Raw genomic sequence first — 18,874 nt, forward strand, 5'->3', positions numbered from 1 at the left:
TTTTAAAAGGCTTTATTCAACACCTTCTGTGTGCCAGACACTTGAGGAAGCAAAAACAGGCACACAGAAGCCAAGCTTAATGGACTTCATCTATGAGCCCTGAGAAAGACCAGGCTTAGCACACAGCAGGTGTTGAATGAGTGTTTGCTGAATGAATAAACTAATGGAGGCATGAACAGCTGATGAGGTGATGGAGTCCTCTGAAGTAAAGGCCACCTTTTCCTGACGCAATCAACACGTCCATCCATCTTTCGTTCATAGTCCCAGAGCGTCCTGCCTCTTTGTCCTTCCAGAAAAGGGTTTTCCTTCCACAGTTACTTTCTTTAGAGCAGTCTTCACCCTTTTTGCTCTAAAGCAATCATTCTACCTGTGCTAAATTGGAACTTCACCTGCTCATTCTTGTGCTCTCTTGGTTGGCTCAGACTAGGACCTGTGCCAACGTCCAGAATCGAGTGAAGGTACAAAAGGGAGCTAGAGCGGCATTATTTTATTGTACCCCTGGTTTCACTTAAATAATGATCAAACATCTGGTTAGAAGAACTCTAAAATTGTTTTTTGTTTTAACTAAAGTAATATAGGCACATAGTAAAAACAATACTAAAGGCTTATTGTGGATGACAAATCCCCTTCTCACTTCCTCTCTCTTCATTTGTTAACACAGGTCACCATTTTTGGTTAAAATAATTGTTGATGTTTACATTATGTTTTTTGTTATTATACCTTAATGATTTTTGTGCATTAGGAATAGTGTTCCCTGCAGAACCAGCAGAGTTTCCTAAAGCACCAGCTAATACATATTGAACACTTACTATGGACTAGGCACTGTTTTCATGTTATGTTTCATGTGGTTCTGTGTGTGAGACTTGGTGACATAAATATTCCCATTTTACAGATGAAGACACTGAGACTTCTTCATCTGTAAAATGTACAGAAAAGATAAGCAACATACCTGAGGTCATATGGCTAGGCATGCTGGCTCTAGAGCTAAGTTCTTAGCCACTGTAAATGCTCATCTGTTGAAAAATCCTACCAAGTAAGGAAATAAAGATCTGAGGCAAGAATTTGAAGTTGTACCAGGATTTTGGGACACAGATTTAGTTAACTTGGGAGACAGAATGTTCAATGGGAAAAGCCCATGGGGAATAAGTTTATGCTGTTAAAGCAGGATAGTTTGCTTCTTTTAATTGGTTTGTTTATTTTCGTAAATACTTCTTGTACCTCCTTTCCCCAGCCCTCATGTTTTCCTGACCATAGAATAATAATCTTCGTGCAAATTCTGGATGAAGAGGCGGGTCCAGCGCATTCCATTAAGGTGCCCAAGATGTTGGACTATTTTGATATGAGGACATTAGCACGGAATTTTCAGAATTAAACAGCCCTGCAAAAGATGAGATTTATTGTCATATGTGTGTCATTGATCAAATGTGGGCTAAGTCAGCAGGTATGAAAGTAGGTGCAAATTTCACCATTTTAGAAAACAACTGTCAGATAGATCGCTTCTTACCTCAGAGCGTAGCATACGGAGGGGTCCCCTCCCTTTCTTCCTCCTTCCCCATCTCATATGTACACTTATGAAAACTGTTAACTTTGTTTATAATTCTGGCCTTAAAAACTCACTCCAGCACTCATCTCCACCTAATCGACTCCTCTTAAAGTCAGTTTTGTTGATTATAAAAGTGACCTTGGAGGAGATCTTCCATCTGCAAAGCTTGCGAGAACACTGATAGGGTCAGTACGTTGTCCATAATGGAAGAGTTGACGGGATCCAGAAAATGGGGATGATCCCATACTTACCCAAAGCAAGTCCAGCCAACACATCCTTCCTTCTAGCCCTAAAGAATACATAGGTACACATATAATGATACACTTTACCTCAAAAGTGAGGCACAGAGATTTGTGGGGGAAACAGTCTCTCTTCAGTGTAATGGAGCTGCCACAAAAACAACCTGGCCCCTCTCTGATGTGATCTGAGGAATAAAATGCTAAAAATATCACCAACGCATTACTTTTAGCCCAGATCTATTGTGACTTGCACAGCTTGCAACTGAGAGAACTAGGAGGGTCGGAACGGGGTGTCAGCCTACTGTTTCTGACGTGCATTTTAATAAGCCACCTGACAAGATCAACAGGAAGAAAAAAAACATTGTGAACAGGTGTGAGGGAGCTGGAGGAAGGCGGTCTTGCTTCTCCCTCTTAATCAAGCTGGCGCATTGTTTGGCTGCAGAGACCTTCGGGCAGGTATCAGTGGCCATGCTAATTGCCTCCACTGTAGGATTTGGTTAAGGGGGGCTGAAGTCCCACATGGATCCCCCTGCGCGTTAAACGAAAGGAAAACTGGATTTCTGTAGTGGTGGTTTCACTGTCATAACCCGAAATGCTCCATCCGTCTGCACAGAGTTAGTTCCGTTGGCAAGTGCCATTCCTGACAGCTGCGTCGCCATGGAAATGTGTGACACATTTGTGATGAGTTGTCTGTTTCCAGATGGACATACTCATTCCTTTGAGAAATTTGACAGACCATTCTTAAGTATTTGCTTTGTGCAAATTGTGTCTTATCTAATGGTCTTGCTGTCTTTTTTTGTTTTATAGGATGACTTTTGTGCAGTGTGTTGTGTAAGTAACAATGCTAGGTCTGGCCTTGCACTCAAGGCTGTTTGTTGCCTTTCATTGTATCCAATCATACTGTGTTCCTCTAACACAGCCTTGGTTAGCCAGTCTTGGTTGTTAATGACACACTAAAACCTATCCTCTTTCTAAATTGGGTGATGATTTTATCTTGATTAAAAAAAAAAGAAGTCTGTGTCTGGGATAATGCTGCTTTGAAAATCAGGTAGTGAGCAGCTTTTCCATTTCGTTGAAGAAAAATATTAGAAAAATATCAATAGCTTGTCCACTTCTTTCAATTCCGTTGTTTTCCCTAGAGGGATAAAAAGAGACTGGAGACTGAATATTATTAGGCTGCTTAGCTGGTGGCTACAGTGAGCTGTGGCGGCTTGGCGGATGGGAGAGAACAGGGACCAAGGCAAGAGTGGTTACTCTCTAGAAGAGACCTTTTGCTCTGCAGCCAGCAAAGGGCCGTCTTTCAGAAGGTCCTTCAGAAGGTTCTGCTTAGGTCCTAAAATGTTATGCTTCCCCATTCTATCATGTGAGTATTTGGGTTCTACAGAGAAAAAAATAAGATCCACTGGAATTGTGTTAAAATGTGTGTGTATGTGTGTATGTATTTAATTTATATTTAAATAATTAGACACTCACCATAAGTAATTAAGATCACAATTTAGATCAGTGAAATACTAGTAATTATCACAGTGAACCATGGTTTATAAATATTAATGCCTCAAATTGAAGTTAAAGAGGCCCATCTTTAACTATTATTTTTTTTCTTTATTTTTATCTCTGTGTAATTGTATTAGAGGCATACTTTGTCAGTGTCTTTTTTATTTATTAACAAGTGCTTTTTCTAGTTCTAAGTAAATAATCTTTAATTAAATGTGCCAATTTATTAATTCACTTTCATTTTTTTCCCTTCTGAATACCAAATTGGAATGTGAAAGTTCTTGTGTGTTGTAATTGTGGATCAGAATCCATTGATTAACCATTGATTAACCTGTTAGTACATTTAGGACTTGGTGTTCCTGAAGGGCTCATTACTATAACCTCAAACAGGTCTTTCTAATTTCTTTAGGAAGAAGCAGAAGCAATAACTATCTTGAATTGTCAGGTGGAAAAAACAATTGGCTTAGCCATAAACATGGAGGCTTTATTCGGATATATGCAAATGTATTACTTTCATAAGGATGATAACTTTGAGAAACATTTGAACAGCATAATTACTTGGAGAAATGTTACTATGACAAATGTTTTTTTTGGGGGGTAGTGTGTTAAGGGATAGTATAAGAAAGCCTAAAACTATATACAATAAGGTATTATAAATAATAAGGCAAAAATGATATAAGAATATGGTCATTGTATCAAATTAATCATAGTCAATAAAAAAGTACAATCCAACTTCCTGAACTGAAATACACTCTTAGACATCTTCCAGGTAGCGTGTCATCGACATTATTCCATGCCATTTGTGGGTTGATGGAATGTTCTAATTCCATAATTCCTGTGATTTTTCCAATAAAGATGACTCAGAGTCACACCTATTTTTGACCTTAGTATGCCCAAGTCATATCCTGTTGACAGGAATCTGATGAAAATGTCATTGTCATCACCAAACCTCTATCCTAGAGAAGAGTTTTAGCTGCAAGTTTTCCTGAGTTTGTCCCATGATGTATAGCAATGCTGGGACTTACTGTACTCTCTCTGGCTGTTGTGAAGTCTAGGTGCCATCCTTGGCCCCTGATGCTCTCCAGCCTTGAGTGATATACCGACCTATTATGGCTCTTCATGCATGTTGACTTTACAGAGTGATTAAAGTGTGTGTGTGTGTGTGTGTGTGTGTGTGTGTGTGTGTGTAGCCTATGAAATAATTGCAGACTATACTACGTTTAATATGGGGATCACAAATAGGAAAAATTGTTTTTCCCAGTTGTTTGTATCTATTTGTTGATCAATTAAACTATAGTCTTAAGCAGTACTTTGTTTTCCCAAAGAGAGAAATTAAGGTGTGAATATGCAGCTGAAAATTGCTGCCGCGGGTATTTTGAACTAATATTCTCATAAGGAAAATATTAGTTCATAAGGTGAGAAATCTCTCTTGGACCATGATGTGGTTGATGTGTCCCAGTGTGTATATTCCAAATAGTCTTTGGAGACAGAATAACCTCTGTTTCCTCTGCCACTGTCTGTGAAAGGACCAGCCAGAGCCACCTTCGTTAGCTGCTTCCGTGGTGCTGAGTAAACAGAAGAGAGCGCCTCGTAAAAAGAGGCTGGTTAAGCTTCTTCCAGATGGTTTCCAATGAACCACCTATCAAAGCCACAGGGAAAAGGGTCTAACAAATGATGCTATTGGGCTTTTCTCACTGACACTTTTCTACCATTGTGAAAAATTTATAAAATGTCTTTTTTTTTTTTTTTTTTGGTATTCAGATGAGTATAGAATCAAACCGGTGGAAGAGGTCAAATACATGAAAAATGGGGCAGAAGAGGAGCAGAAAATAGCAGCCAGAAACCAAGAAAACTTGGTAAGAACTAAAATTCTCATATTACAATGCCTTTTGGTGACACCATTGTAATAAAATCTGCACTGCACTGTTAAAACTGCAACTTACACCCTGGCACAAGATTTCTTGAAAATGCCGTTACTATTTATAGCTTGCCTGGAAGCTGCACCATTTACTCCTGTATCCTGTTTGTTTCTGAATAAGCCTGTCTTTAATCTTGATAGAGAATGCTTGGGGGAAACAATAGCAAAATTATTAGTGTGTTAAAATGGTTAAATGTAAAGGAAAAAGCAGGAAGTAGGATTGAGATTTATGGGGAGAGGACTATTCTTTTCTTTTTCTTTACCTCCTTGAACTCTAATCCAGGTCAGGGTGAATGGCTAAATTTCATTATTCTGGACATGTAGTATGTTGCACAAGTTGCCTTTCAAAGGAACAGAATGTACTTTCAAGGTAGGTTCCTATCAAAATAGTATTTCAGATTCACAGTGGTAAAGGTATTGTGGGGTTTGAGTTAATGTGAGAATTGTAACAATCTGAATATACATGCTCCATCTCGTTGTTCCTTCTCTATAAAAAGTTATTAATAATTGCCGTATTAGCTCATTTCTTAAGAGATTACAAATTGTTAAGAACATGCATTTCTTCAGTTGTGCTGGAGCAAAATTATTTCTGTATTTTATTTTGGGATTAATTATTTGCATTTTTTTCATGTATGAGTGAATGTATTTTTAAGAAGCTTGCAATGTCATAAAATATTTTCACTTGACTTTAACTTCTTTTTCTGTTATATACTTTGTTTTTGTTTTTATGATTGCTCCTACAGCAGAGGGAGTTGGCAGAATATTAACCAGTGCTCATGAGTGTTTAAGGCTATTTTCCACGAAGCACTAATGAACATAATGGGCTAATTCTTCTGCCTCTATTCTTTTCTGAGCATATGATCTACAACTCAAAATACTGAAATATCAACAACTGAATATTTTAGATAATTTTAAAGGAATGAAAATACTTTATAATAAAATATTGCTTCAAAACTGGGATTTGGTTTTAAGGTACCATTTAAGTCACAGAGACTCATCATTCCTATGGTATATTTTAACATTAACACCTAGATGCAGAAAATGTATCTAACTCGTGGAAGTTAAATCAGACATTTTACATGATTTTTTTTCACTTTCAATAGATAAATAGAAGACCTGAGTAGTTAAAACATCAATACTCATTTTTCTACTTTATTTTACTAAAAATCAGAGATTTTCAGCTTGAGTTATGAAACTCATTTTAATAATAATATTTCAATTTGGGGCTAAAGACACCGGTGACCAGTCTGTCTAGTAGCCATTTCTTGGATCTAACCACTAGTGTCCATCTCTGCTTTGCTTGTTTGTATTTCTGAAACCTAAGGGAAGAAATGATTTTACAGCTTATGAGTTTTAAGCTTATGAGTTTTTCCTCAATGTGTTCTCGTCATACTTAGGGCCCATTCAATGTTTTTCATTCTCTCTTAGTTTTGTAATTGATCACTTCCTTGGTGCCAGTATATTCTTTTTCAACATAGTGGCCACAATTGGCGCTAGTGCTTTTCTCTGCAGACTGAATGGAGATTCAAAGAGAGAAATTGCTGGTCTTATTTACTGATCAATTATCTATGACAACCTCACGTCCCTTCACTCTGCCAGACAATCAGAATCCAGGCCTCCTACAGGAGTTTTCTATGTAAAGACTTGCATGGAGAATGACAGTAAATGGTTATCTTTGATTCTGAGATTTCTAGACTGCTTTCCAAAATTAAAGGATTTTCAGTTATCTGGGAATATGGCATCTTTGTTACCTCCTGCGTCCTTTGGGATGCAGAATCAGGTATTGACTATTGATGTTGCTTGAGAAAACAAGTGGCCTCCTAAATTCGAAGCTTACTTTGGAAGGTGGATGAAATAGATTGAACAATTCTTGATTTTTTGCATCCATTAAAGTAATCTAAGAGTCAAGAAGTTTTTCATGTTTCAAAGAACTATTTTATTTAAGATGTAGGTCAAAGTATTATTAAAAGCTTTTTTTGTTTTTAAACTGGAACTGTTGCAGTTAGGGCGCACAGCAGACATCACCAAAGTAGGATGACGTAATGGAGACAATGGTGGGCTCTGGAGGCAGAAACTCCCTGGGTTCAAATCTCAGCTCTGCCACTTGATCACTGTGGCATCAAGTTACTTCTGTCACCCTCCCACTCAGGAAAAGGCAGTGTCTCTTGCCGGTGCTGTTGTGAGGATTAAATGACATAGTGGTTGTTCAGACTTTGAGTGCAGTACATGATAAGCACCTAGTAAGCGTTAGGCATTATCATATAAAACGAGGAAAGAATAAAGGGTGTCAGAGTCCATGTTTCTTTTTTCTTTCATGTTGATTGGTGAGGGATTTCTAAATGAATACTTTAGGTTAATGCCAGTGTTGGATGCATTTTGGAAAATCTGGCTCTCAAACTATGAAATTTTTAAATCAAGTATGTTGGGAGCACCTGTTATGTACAAGGCCCTTCCTTGTATTGAGAGCCCCTGGCCACTTCAACTCACCGTACACCAGGAGCTTACAATAAAGTTGAGAAGTTGAGAAGACAGTTCAGTTCAACAAATATTTTATTGATTGCCCCTGAGTATAAGGCTCTGTGCTAGACTCTGCGGAAGAATACAAACATAAGGAAACCACTGACCTTGACCTCTAGGTACTTGAATTGCAGTGCACAAGGTAAGCACCAAATGACTATAAATAAAACAGGGTAAGATGGATTCCAACAAAGAAGGCAATACCAAGAGCTGCTGATATCAGAGGAGGCAGATCTCTTGTCTGTCGGGGTATAGGACTCACTTTATGAAAGAGCTTGTATTTACAATGCGCCTTGAAGGACAGAATGAAGAAAAGTGCCCCAGGCAGAAGTAACAGAGATGAAAAACGCGAGACAGAGTTAATAAAAAAGCATACAGTCTGGTTTGATTGGGGAGTCGAAAGGGAGAGCAGAAGCTGTCAGTAGGATAGCAGTGGGAAATTAGACTCAAAACCTAGATGGGGTAATATATAGAGGCTCAGTGTCCTGCTGAGAGGTCTGAAATTAATTCAGTGGATTAAAGGGAGCCTTTGAAGGTTTTCAGTGAGACCTTGGCAGAATGAGATTATGATTCGGGAAAGTTTATGTGGCAACTGCAGGTGTAATGTGGATTGGTGTGGGGATCTCATAATATTTTTTGCAAGAGACAGTGAGCCTGAACCGAGGTGGTGGCAGGGAGAATAGAAAAGATTTGGGCTGGGTTGCAATAGAAGCAACAAGATTTGACAGCTCATTATGGATATTAACGGAAGACAGAGGAATCAGGAGATAATGGTAATCCTAAAATTGTGACCTCCCTGGAAAGGGGACTGGGAGGTGGTGAGAATAACTAGTAACCTCAACGAAATGGTAAAAATCACTCAGAAGATTGTGTTTAAAGAAAATGCAAGGTCCTTCCTTCCTTCCTTCCTTCCTTCCTTCCTTCCTTCCTTCCTTCCTTCCTTCCTTCCTTCCTTCCTTCCTTCTTCATTCTTGCCCACCCTTAAAAATCTCACAGTGGAGTTCACACGAGAGAAAGTTAAACCACTGTGACCACACGACAATGTAATAGGTTCAGCAACAGAACACGTGTACTGCCAGGGTCTTAGGTTCTGTGCTCTGAAGGACACACAGGCACATCAGACATAAATCTCACCCCAGAAAGCTCGCTGTCTGATAGCAAATAGAAGGCTTGTGACCTAAGTGACTACAATTCAAGGTACATTGTGAAGAGGTTGGTTTTGAGCAAGCAAACCTGTAGGAACTTGTAGAACACCTGTGTGGAGAAGCCCAGCAAGGGGTACAGAGGAGGATGTAGAGCATTGCATGGAATATATTAAGTGTTCCATGTATTTTTGTTCGCTTGAATGGATGAGTGAATGAATGAATGGATAAGAGTAGTTGGACTTAGTAGTATTTTAGATCTTCCAGTCACTTAGGCTCTTGGACCGCGGTTTCTATAGGTGGAAGAGATCATACTTCAGGTTTTCTGAGGCTGATGATGACTCATTTATATGTCAGTCATTTATGTATTCTCAATACAGATGTATGTGTTTATCCCAACTTTCGTCATTGCCGGACAGCGTGTATTCCACTTTACTTCGCTCAGACTTTAATTCCTTCTTAAGGAGGGTGGTGTGAGTTGGACACAATATATAGATATATAGCAATATGGGTCCTGGCTTCATTGTTTCTAGCTTTATAATTTTGGTCAAATCTTTAAAGCTTCTGAACTTTAAGGTCCTCATCTGGAACCTGGGAATAACAAAATTATCAAAGTATTAGAAGAAAATATAGGAAACTATGTTTAGAATCTTCGCAAAGGGAGCTTCTCTTAGACAAGATATAGAAAGCCAAAGCTGTGGAGAAAGCAAAGTACTTTATTTCATTAGCTCGAAATTAAGTACTACTATAGATAGAATAAATACCAAAAAAGTAGTGAATAGATAGGAAAGAGCCTGGCTGAAAATATTTTATGACATATAAATGGCAAAGAGGGCCGGTTAGCTCAGTGGGTTAGAGCATGGTACTAATAACACCAAGGTTGCCAGTTCAATCCCTGCATGGGCCACTGTCAGCTGTGCCCTCCTTAAAAAAAAAGAGAAAGGCAAAGAATTGGCATCTGGGATTTACAATGAACACTTGTAAATCATTAACAAAAATATAATCCATTAGGAAAATCGGTAAATGAAATAAACAGATGGTTCACAGTAAAGGATATTGGGCAGTAAATATATGAAAAGATGTCCCACATCACAAGTACAGTGGACGCTCTCTCACCCAACTCACTGCATTAGAAGACTCACACATTTCTCTCTGAAAGATGCGGGCTGCAGCCTAAGGAATGCTCACCTGGATGACTTGTGGGCTGCTCGCTAGAACACCTCTGTGCTCTTGCTCCCTCGGTTAATTGTGTGTTTTCTATGAGCTGCTGCGATGGTTCCCAAACCTGTTTAGACTGGTTAACTGTCACTATCATTGTGTAACTCAGTTAAGTTATATGTAAACCAATGAAACACAAGTGTGGAAAGAGCTGTTTCCATGAAAATTAAATTAAATGCTTCTGAAAGTCTTGATGAAGGCACGGTACTAAAAGGTCGCTGTGAAATTAAATTCTGCGCTCCGATGATGTCACAAGGTCCTTCCATGCTCACTGCACATAAGAAACCAAACCAGGGACTCTGAGATGTGCCTTACTAGGGTGTCGTGGATAACGCAGGAAGGAAGTACATGTGGAACTCTGGTCAGTGGTTCCTCACTTAAGGGAAAAGCCTTGTTTCTGCATCAAGAGATGGGAAAAGAAATGCACATCTGTGTTTTTAAAATAACATAATGTGCTTGATGTATACAGAGGATGCCAAAAAAAATGTATACACATTTTTAAAAAGGAAAAAACTGCATTAAAATTGTAACACGCACTATACACCGATAACAAAAGATGACTACAAGTCACGTGTGGACATTTCTCTGGCACCCGCGGGATATACATTTTTATGTTGCCTTGCTCTAACTCACTTTCTTGTTTAATTACCAGTCTGCATGGCGTTACCTAATACATCTTTTAGTATAGTTAGGGAAATACAAATTAAAACATGATTCTTAAGACTGGTAAAAATTTGAAGTTTGGTGATATTGTATTTTGATATGGTTGTAGGAAAACATGTATTCACATACTAGCAGTAAACATCTTGGAGGGCAGTTTAGCAGAATCTATTAAAATTTAAACACATGTACCCATGACCCAGCCCTTGTGGTATCTGCCCAAGCAGCGGCGTGTGTGCATGAGACTTCACTGCAGTTTTGTTTCCATTTGTGAAAAGCAGGAAATAATCTTATACGGGTTAACAGTTTGGCATACAAACAATTTAAAGGTAAATGACTCCAGACTTGGCAGTATCCAGTCTCCTTGGCCTCCCCAAAATAAGTATCTTAACAAGGAAAAGATATTCCAGTTTTAGTGTTGAAATAATCCCTCTTACTGTACAAATAATCCCTCTTACTGTACACTAAAACTTCTTGTTTTCCTTACTTATCATTTGTCATTCTTTAGCTTTCCTCCCTTAGGAGTTCGTAACGAATTTGATGGTGGATTTTTTTTGTCTTTGTTTTTTGGCATGTATGTCCTAGATTTACATGCATTACAATGGTTTTTTGATTCGCTATTTCCAGACACCTTTGCTAAATGAGAAGATTCTTTTCTATCAGATGACATGTATCCTGGTTGGCTGGGCTTTTGATTTCATCTTTAGCATAGAGTGGAAGACTAATCTGAAACACCCTTGTCTAAATCTCTAGCTCCTGAGTACAATCAAATGACAGAATGAAACACAGAGTGTTCTAATGTGTTTTAGCAGGAAAGGAGAGTACAATCAAGCTTTAGGCCTAACTACATCCTCCTTCTGCCTGTTGAGTTTGTAACAGCTTCCATATCTATCTCCAATATGTTATATTTCCAATAAATGTCAGAACATTCAGTTAGAAATGAAGACGTGGCGATTAGGAGATATATTTAATAAGAGGAAATGCTCCAGAAACTACGAGAGCTCTCCTTGGAGCAGTGGTATCCAGCTCGTGAAAATTGAGAAGTGGCCCTGACCCACAGAATACACTGTGATTGAAACAGTTGCGTATAGGGGGCTAGTGTCCCCCAAAGAATTTGATTGACTGACAGCCTGAAATAAAACAGAAACTAGTCTGCAATTCCATTCATCACTGTAGGTCAGGGCTCAGTGCGCCAGACCGCCATATCACTCTAATTATTAGACTCTACCTGTGAGGAAGGAAACATGCGAGTGAGCATTGCAAACTCTGAGTCAGTAATGTTTATCATACTAAGATAGATACATTCCCCTAAAGATGTTCTCATAACTAGGAACCCTCTAAGAGTTGATTTAAACTCTTCTTTTTAACAAATACGACCATGTTTCCTAATCCGATGACTATAGAGCAGCTAATATACTAGCAAACTGGCTTTTCTGTTTAAAGCTTGTTCCTTGTGATCTTAGAAATGACTGTTTACCTCTGAGTGCTCGTCCTCAAATGGAAGGTCAAGTAATTATTTTTAGAAACTAAATAATGCAAATTACCATGACTTTGAGTGGTCCCAATTTCCTGAGTCATTTAAAACATTCCTAGTACTGTTGAGAATAAGGTAAAATAAACCACCAAGAGTAAAGCTGATATTACAGATAAAGATGAGTCAAGTTTTATGAAGCATCTCTTCCCTCCCTTCTTTCCAGATGCAGCTTGGATTTGAGCTCCGGCTGGGGCTGCAGTGGGTTGTCAGGGGAGGTCTGGACTTGAGAGAGATAATTCCTGGTGGGGGAAATTCTAGAGGACTCAGGGCTCCCAAACCAAAGAAAAGATAGAGAGTGGTCCTGAGAGTATCTGATTTAGACAAGAGAAACCTCTTCCTAGAGCAGCTTCATAGATTGCACTTTAGCACAAGACTCATCCGCAGAGGTCCCCTGCTTCTAACTCAGGGTCTCATTGCCACTTGCTGTTCTCTCACGCATATGATGTTGACATCATCCTCAGGTTCTTCCAGATAATTAGAAAAAGAGCGTCAGGATCCCAGATACCATCTACCTGAATTTTTCAGTTTCTTAAGGGAATAAGAGCTCATGTGAGTAGAGGCTTTGGTGGTATCATTCTCTTTTATTCTGTTTTTTTGTGGCATAGAAGGTATTGGAGGGAAGAATGCTACCTCTTCATCGATCTTGGAAGTCGTCCTTTGTCCAGCTAGCACTTTTGTGTTCCTTGAGCCAGTCACATTCAAGGTCTTACAGATTCTTCAGGCACTGTGGTAATTTGTTTTGGAGTAGAACATGAGGAGAGTTTAATTCTCTAAGGATGAGGGATTGTCGGATCAGCCTTCTAAGTTTCAAGGGTTGAGCCGAAGCAAAGTTCCTGATTCAGGAACAGAATGTTATGAGAATAAAAGAATGCCCACAAAAGTGCTTTGTAAACATAAAGCCCAGCACAAATGACAGTGATTATTGTTGCTACTGAAAGACACCTGCGTTTGTTTCTGAGATTAGTGGCTATTTCACGGTGGAAACGAAGTTCAGGTACAACATTCTTCTGGTTTTAAGTAAGAGTTAATACCTAGCCCCCTTGAATAAAGACAAATCATCATAGCACACTTCATTCTCCAACAAAGAGAGAGCAATATAAAAGTTCATACTCAACAAGTACAGAATCCAATGAATTGAAGGTGCTTTTTGCAGCAACTACTATAATCATCCACAAAGCTAGGCATAGCAGAACATGACTGAAATCCTATTTTAAATGGCCTTGACTTTCTCTTTTCCATACTAGTACACTGAACTGACCATATGAAGGTGAACACAGGCTCTTAGGATCCTGGGACAACATAGCTCTTGAATAAATCCCTATTTCAGTGTAGTCAGTTCTTACTGTCAGCCAGGCATTGTCTGGGCAGTGAGAGAATATGAATTGACAAAGCAAAGCTGTAATTCTCTGGAAACTTAAGGGGACAGAGCTACATATACTGCAGGTCTCCAATAGTGGTCCTACCGAAGTCTTTCGGGAACATGAGAATGGAATGGTGGACCCTGCCTGGGAGACCCGGGGAGAGTCTCAGAGAGCTGGCACTGCCGCGGAGCCTTGAACAAAAGCAAGTTTTCATTGACAGATGAGGTTTGGAAAGGGCTTTCAGGCAGAAGGAATAGTGTGAGCCAAGCACGGAAACGTGGCGTGAATAATGAGTGGATTGGGAGGTTGATGGAGCTCGTTGTGAAGTGTTTATTTGGGTAGTTGGTGTGTTTTAGCTGTTTTTTTAGTCAGCACATTAATTTCTGGCTTACAGATAGCCACATTCATTTACCAGCTTGCAGCGTTTGTAGCTGCAGAATAAACAGAACAGACCTTTGCTCATCTAATCTAAAGATTGAGTGTGTTGATAATGACTTCCCTTTTCCCAGCATTGTTGCAAAATGTGATGGTTTTTAAATATGCTTTCCTTGGATACAAGGTACTACCTAGGTGTTGTTGAACGTAGTTACCCCTGACCTTCTCCTGCCAGTAAAGGATAGCTTTTCATTTATCCTCTGAAATTTGCCCTGTTTAACCTGGGGAAGCACAGCAAACAAACAATACCTGAGATGTAGGCTTTTGGCCTCTTCCCCAAGAGCAGCACCCTGGTATTTAAACAGAGAGTAGAAAGAAGCCCTTCTTCAGAGCTTTGATTCTATGTGATCCACGTGGTCGTTTTAGATATTGGATTTATTTATCTTGCTAAAGCATGGGCATTTTTTACCCAACTAGCCCAGTTATAACAGCAGAGTGGGGAGAAATGAGTGACAACTGAGAGGGCCACCTAAGACTCAACCACCTGCCGTTTTTAGTCTATCTGGAACAATAATGCAGTGGTGTGCCTTTTCTGCAGGTTGTTCATATTTCTCTCTTATCTCCCATGTGAAGCTAAAAATAAAACCAAAGCATATAAGTTTCACTCATCAGTTGGCAAACTCAGTGAAGTAACTTCACCCAAAATTAATCATTTATGCCCTGGAGGTGAGAGCATCAGAAGAAACCCTAATGTTTCCAAGAGTCTGGGCTTTGAGATGTGTCTCTTCTTGTGGACTTTATTTATGAGCAAATAAGCCCAGTATTAACAGGGATACAAGACTCACGAGCCCTGTTTATTTTTAAACGGTTCTTGGTGATTTTGACAATGAATTCTATACCTGTCATTCAGAGAAGAGAGAAATAAATAACGTGGCATAAAAAATTCACGCATCTTCTTTGAAGACAGGAGGATGTATTGTTTAGCTTGTCAACATCATAATAGATACATGAATATGCCATTGTAACTGCCTGCTTCATGTTCATAATCGATCTAATTTAATTTATTTACTCGGTGCTCTGTATGATAATAGATGCCAAATTTCCTCCTTTGAAAATTAAAACCATTGATAATGACAATGATATTTTCCAAAACTTAATGAGCTGGCCCCTTTTTTATTTGTTTGTTTATATCAAGTGTGGTGGCATAGCACAGATTTTCATTCACTGGCAAACTTCTGCTCCTAAGTAGATCATTGAAGGGCTTGTTTCATTGCAAACACACCTTTTTAAAAAAAAATACTTGATGGATTTGTACAGTGGAGGGTGCTTAGACTAGAGGCAAAGCAGGAGTGTGGGGATTGGACCTAGAAGATGGGGTATAGTTGGTCCGAGAAACAAAGCTCAAGTTTCCTTATTGGAAGTGGCGTGCAGCAGTACTGCCATGAATCTGGGTCTCCCACATGCTAACCAGGATTCCTTTACTTCTCCTGAGTCTGAGACTTGCAGAGCCCGAAAGGATGGTCAGGGAACACCTGCTGTAGGGAAAGAACAGAAACATCTCATTGTAGTGAATGTTTCATAGTCCATATAATAACACTCGAGATGTGTAATCTCGTATCAAAGGATCTGCTGGCCAGGAGCTCGTGGGCTAGTGAAACACGATAAACAACACGTAGCTATTGTATTTGGCTGACTCCTGTTATACTCTGTTTAACTGTACTTTTTAAATTAACTTTTCCCTGATTAGAAATGTGTTACTTGCTTGAATTATTTTATAACATCCTTGGGAAATGCAGAAATGAATAAAAATAAATGAAATCAGTCATCAATGCCATAACAATTGTTCATGTTTTTATTCCTAATAGACATGGAAATATAACTTTTTTTCTGAACACAAATGGACCTGAATGGCTTACAGAGCTAAATATAGTTTTGCCTTACATCCAGTAATCATGCTCCTAGGATATTTTTCCAAGTGATTTGAAAAACTAAGACCACACAAAAACCTTCACATGACTGTTGACAGGAGCTTTATTCATAGTCACCAAAAAAATTGGAGGGAACCAAGGTATCTTTCAGTGGGTGAATGAACAAACTATGGTCCATCCACACAATGGATATTATTCAGTGATGAAAAGAATGAGCTCCCAAGCCCTGAAAAAAACATGGATAAATCTTGAGTGTATATTGCTAAGTGATAGAATCCAGTCTGAAAGGAGGTAATATGGTACGGTTCTACTTACATGAATTCTGTAAAAGGCAAAACCATAGAGATGTAAACAGATCGATGAGTTCAGGGAAAAAGGAGAGCTGAATAGATGAAACACAGTCGATTTTGTTTAGGATGGTGAAACTATGCTGTATGATACTGTCATGGTAAATACATGACACTGTGCACTTGTCAAAACTCACAGAACTTTCCAGCAAAGAGAGTGAACTTTAATGTTTGCGAATTTAAAATAACATTTGGGAGGTCAGGGGATCCCAGGATAGAATGTAGACTGACAAAAGAATTTGACGGTGTTACAAATATATGAAATAACCTCCCTGAAGAGGGTAGGGGGAAAATGTGCTGACCTAACTAACTTTGGAAATGACACTGTAAGACTAAAAATAAAAGAAACTATACATAAGCACTATACTCCTTTCTTACTATGGAGCTAACAGTTAATTCTGAAAAGACTAAAATTAATTAGTGGATGCTGGATGGTGAAACTCGGTTCTCACTGTTGGAGTGGGAGATTCCAGACACACATTGGGAGGTGGCTATAAATAGCCAGTGGCAATAGGTTAGAGTTGGAGACTTCATTGTGAATTGATGTTTAGCCTAATATAGATCAATTGGATACATGTAGAAATATTGACAGGTATGTGTATTTACATGTATAAACATACATACATGTGGCCATGTATTTATTTGTATTGCGTATAGGTATACATGTATTACATATAGGTATACAAATACATGTATCTAGATGATAGATAGATAGATAGATAAATAGATACATGTGTATACACACACACACACACACACACATTTTCTTGCTCTGTCAGCTGAGAGAACCTGGAAGCAATGACACCCCAGGAGCAACGAGCATACTCAGCACCCAGATCTTGTTTCTGGTTACCTTCTCCAAAAAAAAAAAAAAAGGAAGCAGAGCAGAACTCCTTGGATAATTAATCAGCTGACTGTAGATGATCCTGGAGCATTCTGTACTGCCAGAAAATTAGGAAGTGCTAACAGACAGACACACACACATATACAATTATGGGGTACACAGGAGCCAACTGAAAGAGCTCCCAATGGCCAGAGCTGAGCCAATTTGAGCAACAAAATTAATACTCTAGTATTAGATTGTACTATAAATTTAGTATAGTGTACAATGCATTTACTTTATACAAACTATAAAATAAAAATCCATGGGTCTATACTGATACCAATAAATGCTTGTATAAATAATTGGAGAAGAGTTGATAAATCTCCCAGGCAGAATAATTCCAAATCACTTATGTATTACTTTGCCCTCAAGGGGACGGAGCATAACTTCCCACTTCTTAAGTTTGGACTGTGCACAGTGACCTCCTCAGAAAAAATATATTACAGAAATGAGGGAGAAAGGATAACCTAACAGTGGAGCAACCTGACAAACACTACCTCCAGCCAGGTAATCAAAATTAACATCAACAATGATAAATTGAGTTGATAGCACGTACCCTTGAGATGATGTGATGAGAATGGCATTTTATCTCTGTGGTGTTCCTCCCCCAAGCCTATAAGCTCAGTCTAATCTTGAGAAAAACATTGGACAAATCCCAGTTGAGGGATATTCTACAAAATACTTGGCCAGTACTCCTGAACGCTGTCAAGGTCATCAAAAACAAGGAAAATCTGAGAAACTGTCACAGCCAAGAGGAGTGTAAAGAGTCACGGCAACTAAAGCTATTGTGGGATCCTGGAATAGGAAAAGGACACTAGGTAAAAACTAAGGAAATATGAATGTCTTATCAACGTTGGTTCATTAATTGTGACAAATGTACCATTAGAGGAAACTGGGTGCAGGTTCTAAGGCACGTCTGGGTACTATCCTTACAACTTGTCTCTAAGGGTGAAACTATTTTTAATTATGAAATTTAGTTAAGTATAAAAAGGGACCTATACTGTATATACTGTGAATATACAACTTGAACATACCATAATATTTTTTTTTAATTAAAGTTTATTGGGGTGACAATTGTCGGTAAAGTTACATAGATTTCAGGTGTACAATCCTTATAATACATTATCTATAGCTCACATGTGTGTTCACCACCCAGAGTCCAGAGTCAATTCTCTTTCTATCACCATATATTAGAGCCTGTTTACCCTCTTCTAGAACACCCCCCTTACCCTCTGGTAACCACTAAACTATTGTCTATGTCTGTGAGTTTTTGTTTCTTCATTTGTTTATCTTGTTCTTTTGTTGTTTTCAGTTTTATATCCCACATATCAGTGAAATCATATGGTTCTGTACTTTTTCTCTCTGACTTATTTCGTTTAGCATTATAATCTCAAGATCCGTCCATGTTGTCACAAATGGCACTATTTCATCTTTTCTTATGGCTGAATAGTATTCCATTATAGGCCACAACTTCTTTATCCATTCATCTATCAAAGGACACTTTAGATTAATATTTTAGTGAACAATTTTCCTTAATACTTTGTGTCTCTAGTTATTCCCTTAGGATAAATCCCTATGTGTAGGATTTTTGAGACAAAAATGCCAACTTGCCTTTCTACCACAAAGTACGAGTGTGCATGTCTCTGGACCCTTTACGACATGGGGAATTTTAGTTTTCAGTTGTTGCTGCCTTGTATGTTTTTGTTTTGATTTGT

At 38.7% G+C, this 18,874-nt stretch overlaps 1 protein-coding gene across 1 annotated transcript in view; it reads left to right on the forward strand.

Moving 5' to 3' along the window:
* Positions 1-18,874, forward strand: part of LG17H1orf21 (linkage group 17 C1orf21 homolog) — a 194,033-nt gene that overhangs the window by 103,951 nt on the left and 71,208 nt on the right. Inside the window, exon 3 of the mRNA XM_019738074.2 lies at positions 5,038-5,132. Coding sequence (XP_019593633.1) covers positions 5,038-5,132 — 95 coding nt within the window. The remainder of the gene's footprint in view (positions 1-5,037; positions 5,133-18,874) is intronic.

This window comes from Rhinolophus sinicus, linkage group LG17 (genome assembly GCF_036562045.2).
Source record: "Rhinolophus sinicus isolate RSC01 linkage group LG17, ASM3656204v1, whole genome shotgun sequence".
NCBI lineage: Eukaryota > Metazoa > Chordata > Mammalia > Chiroptera > Rhinolophidae > Rhinolophus > Rhinolophus sinicus.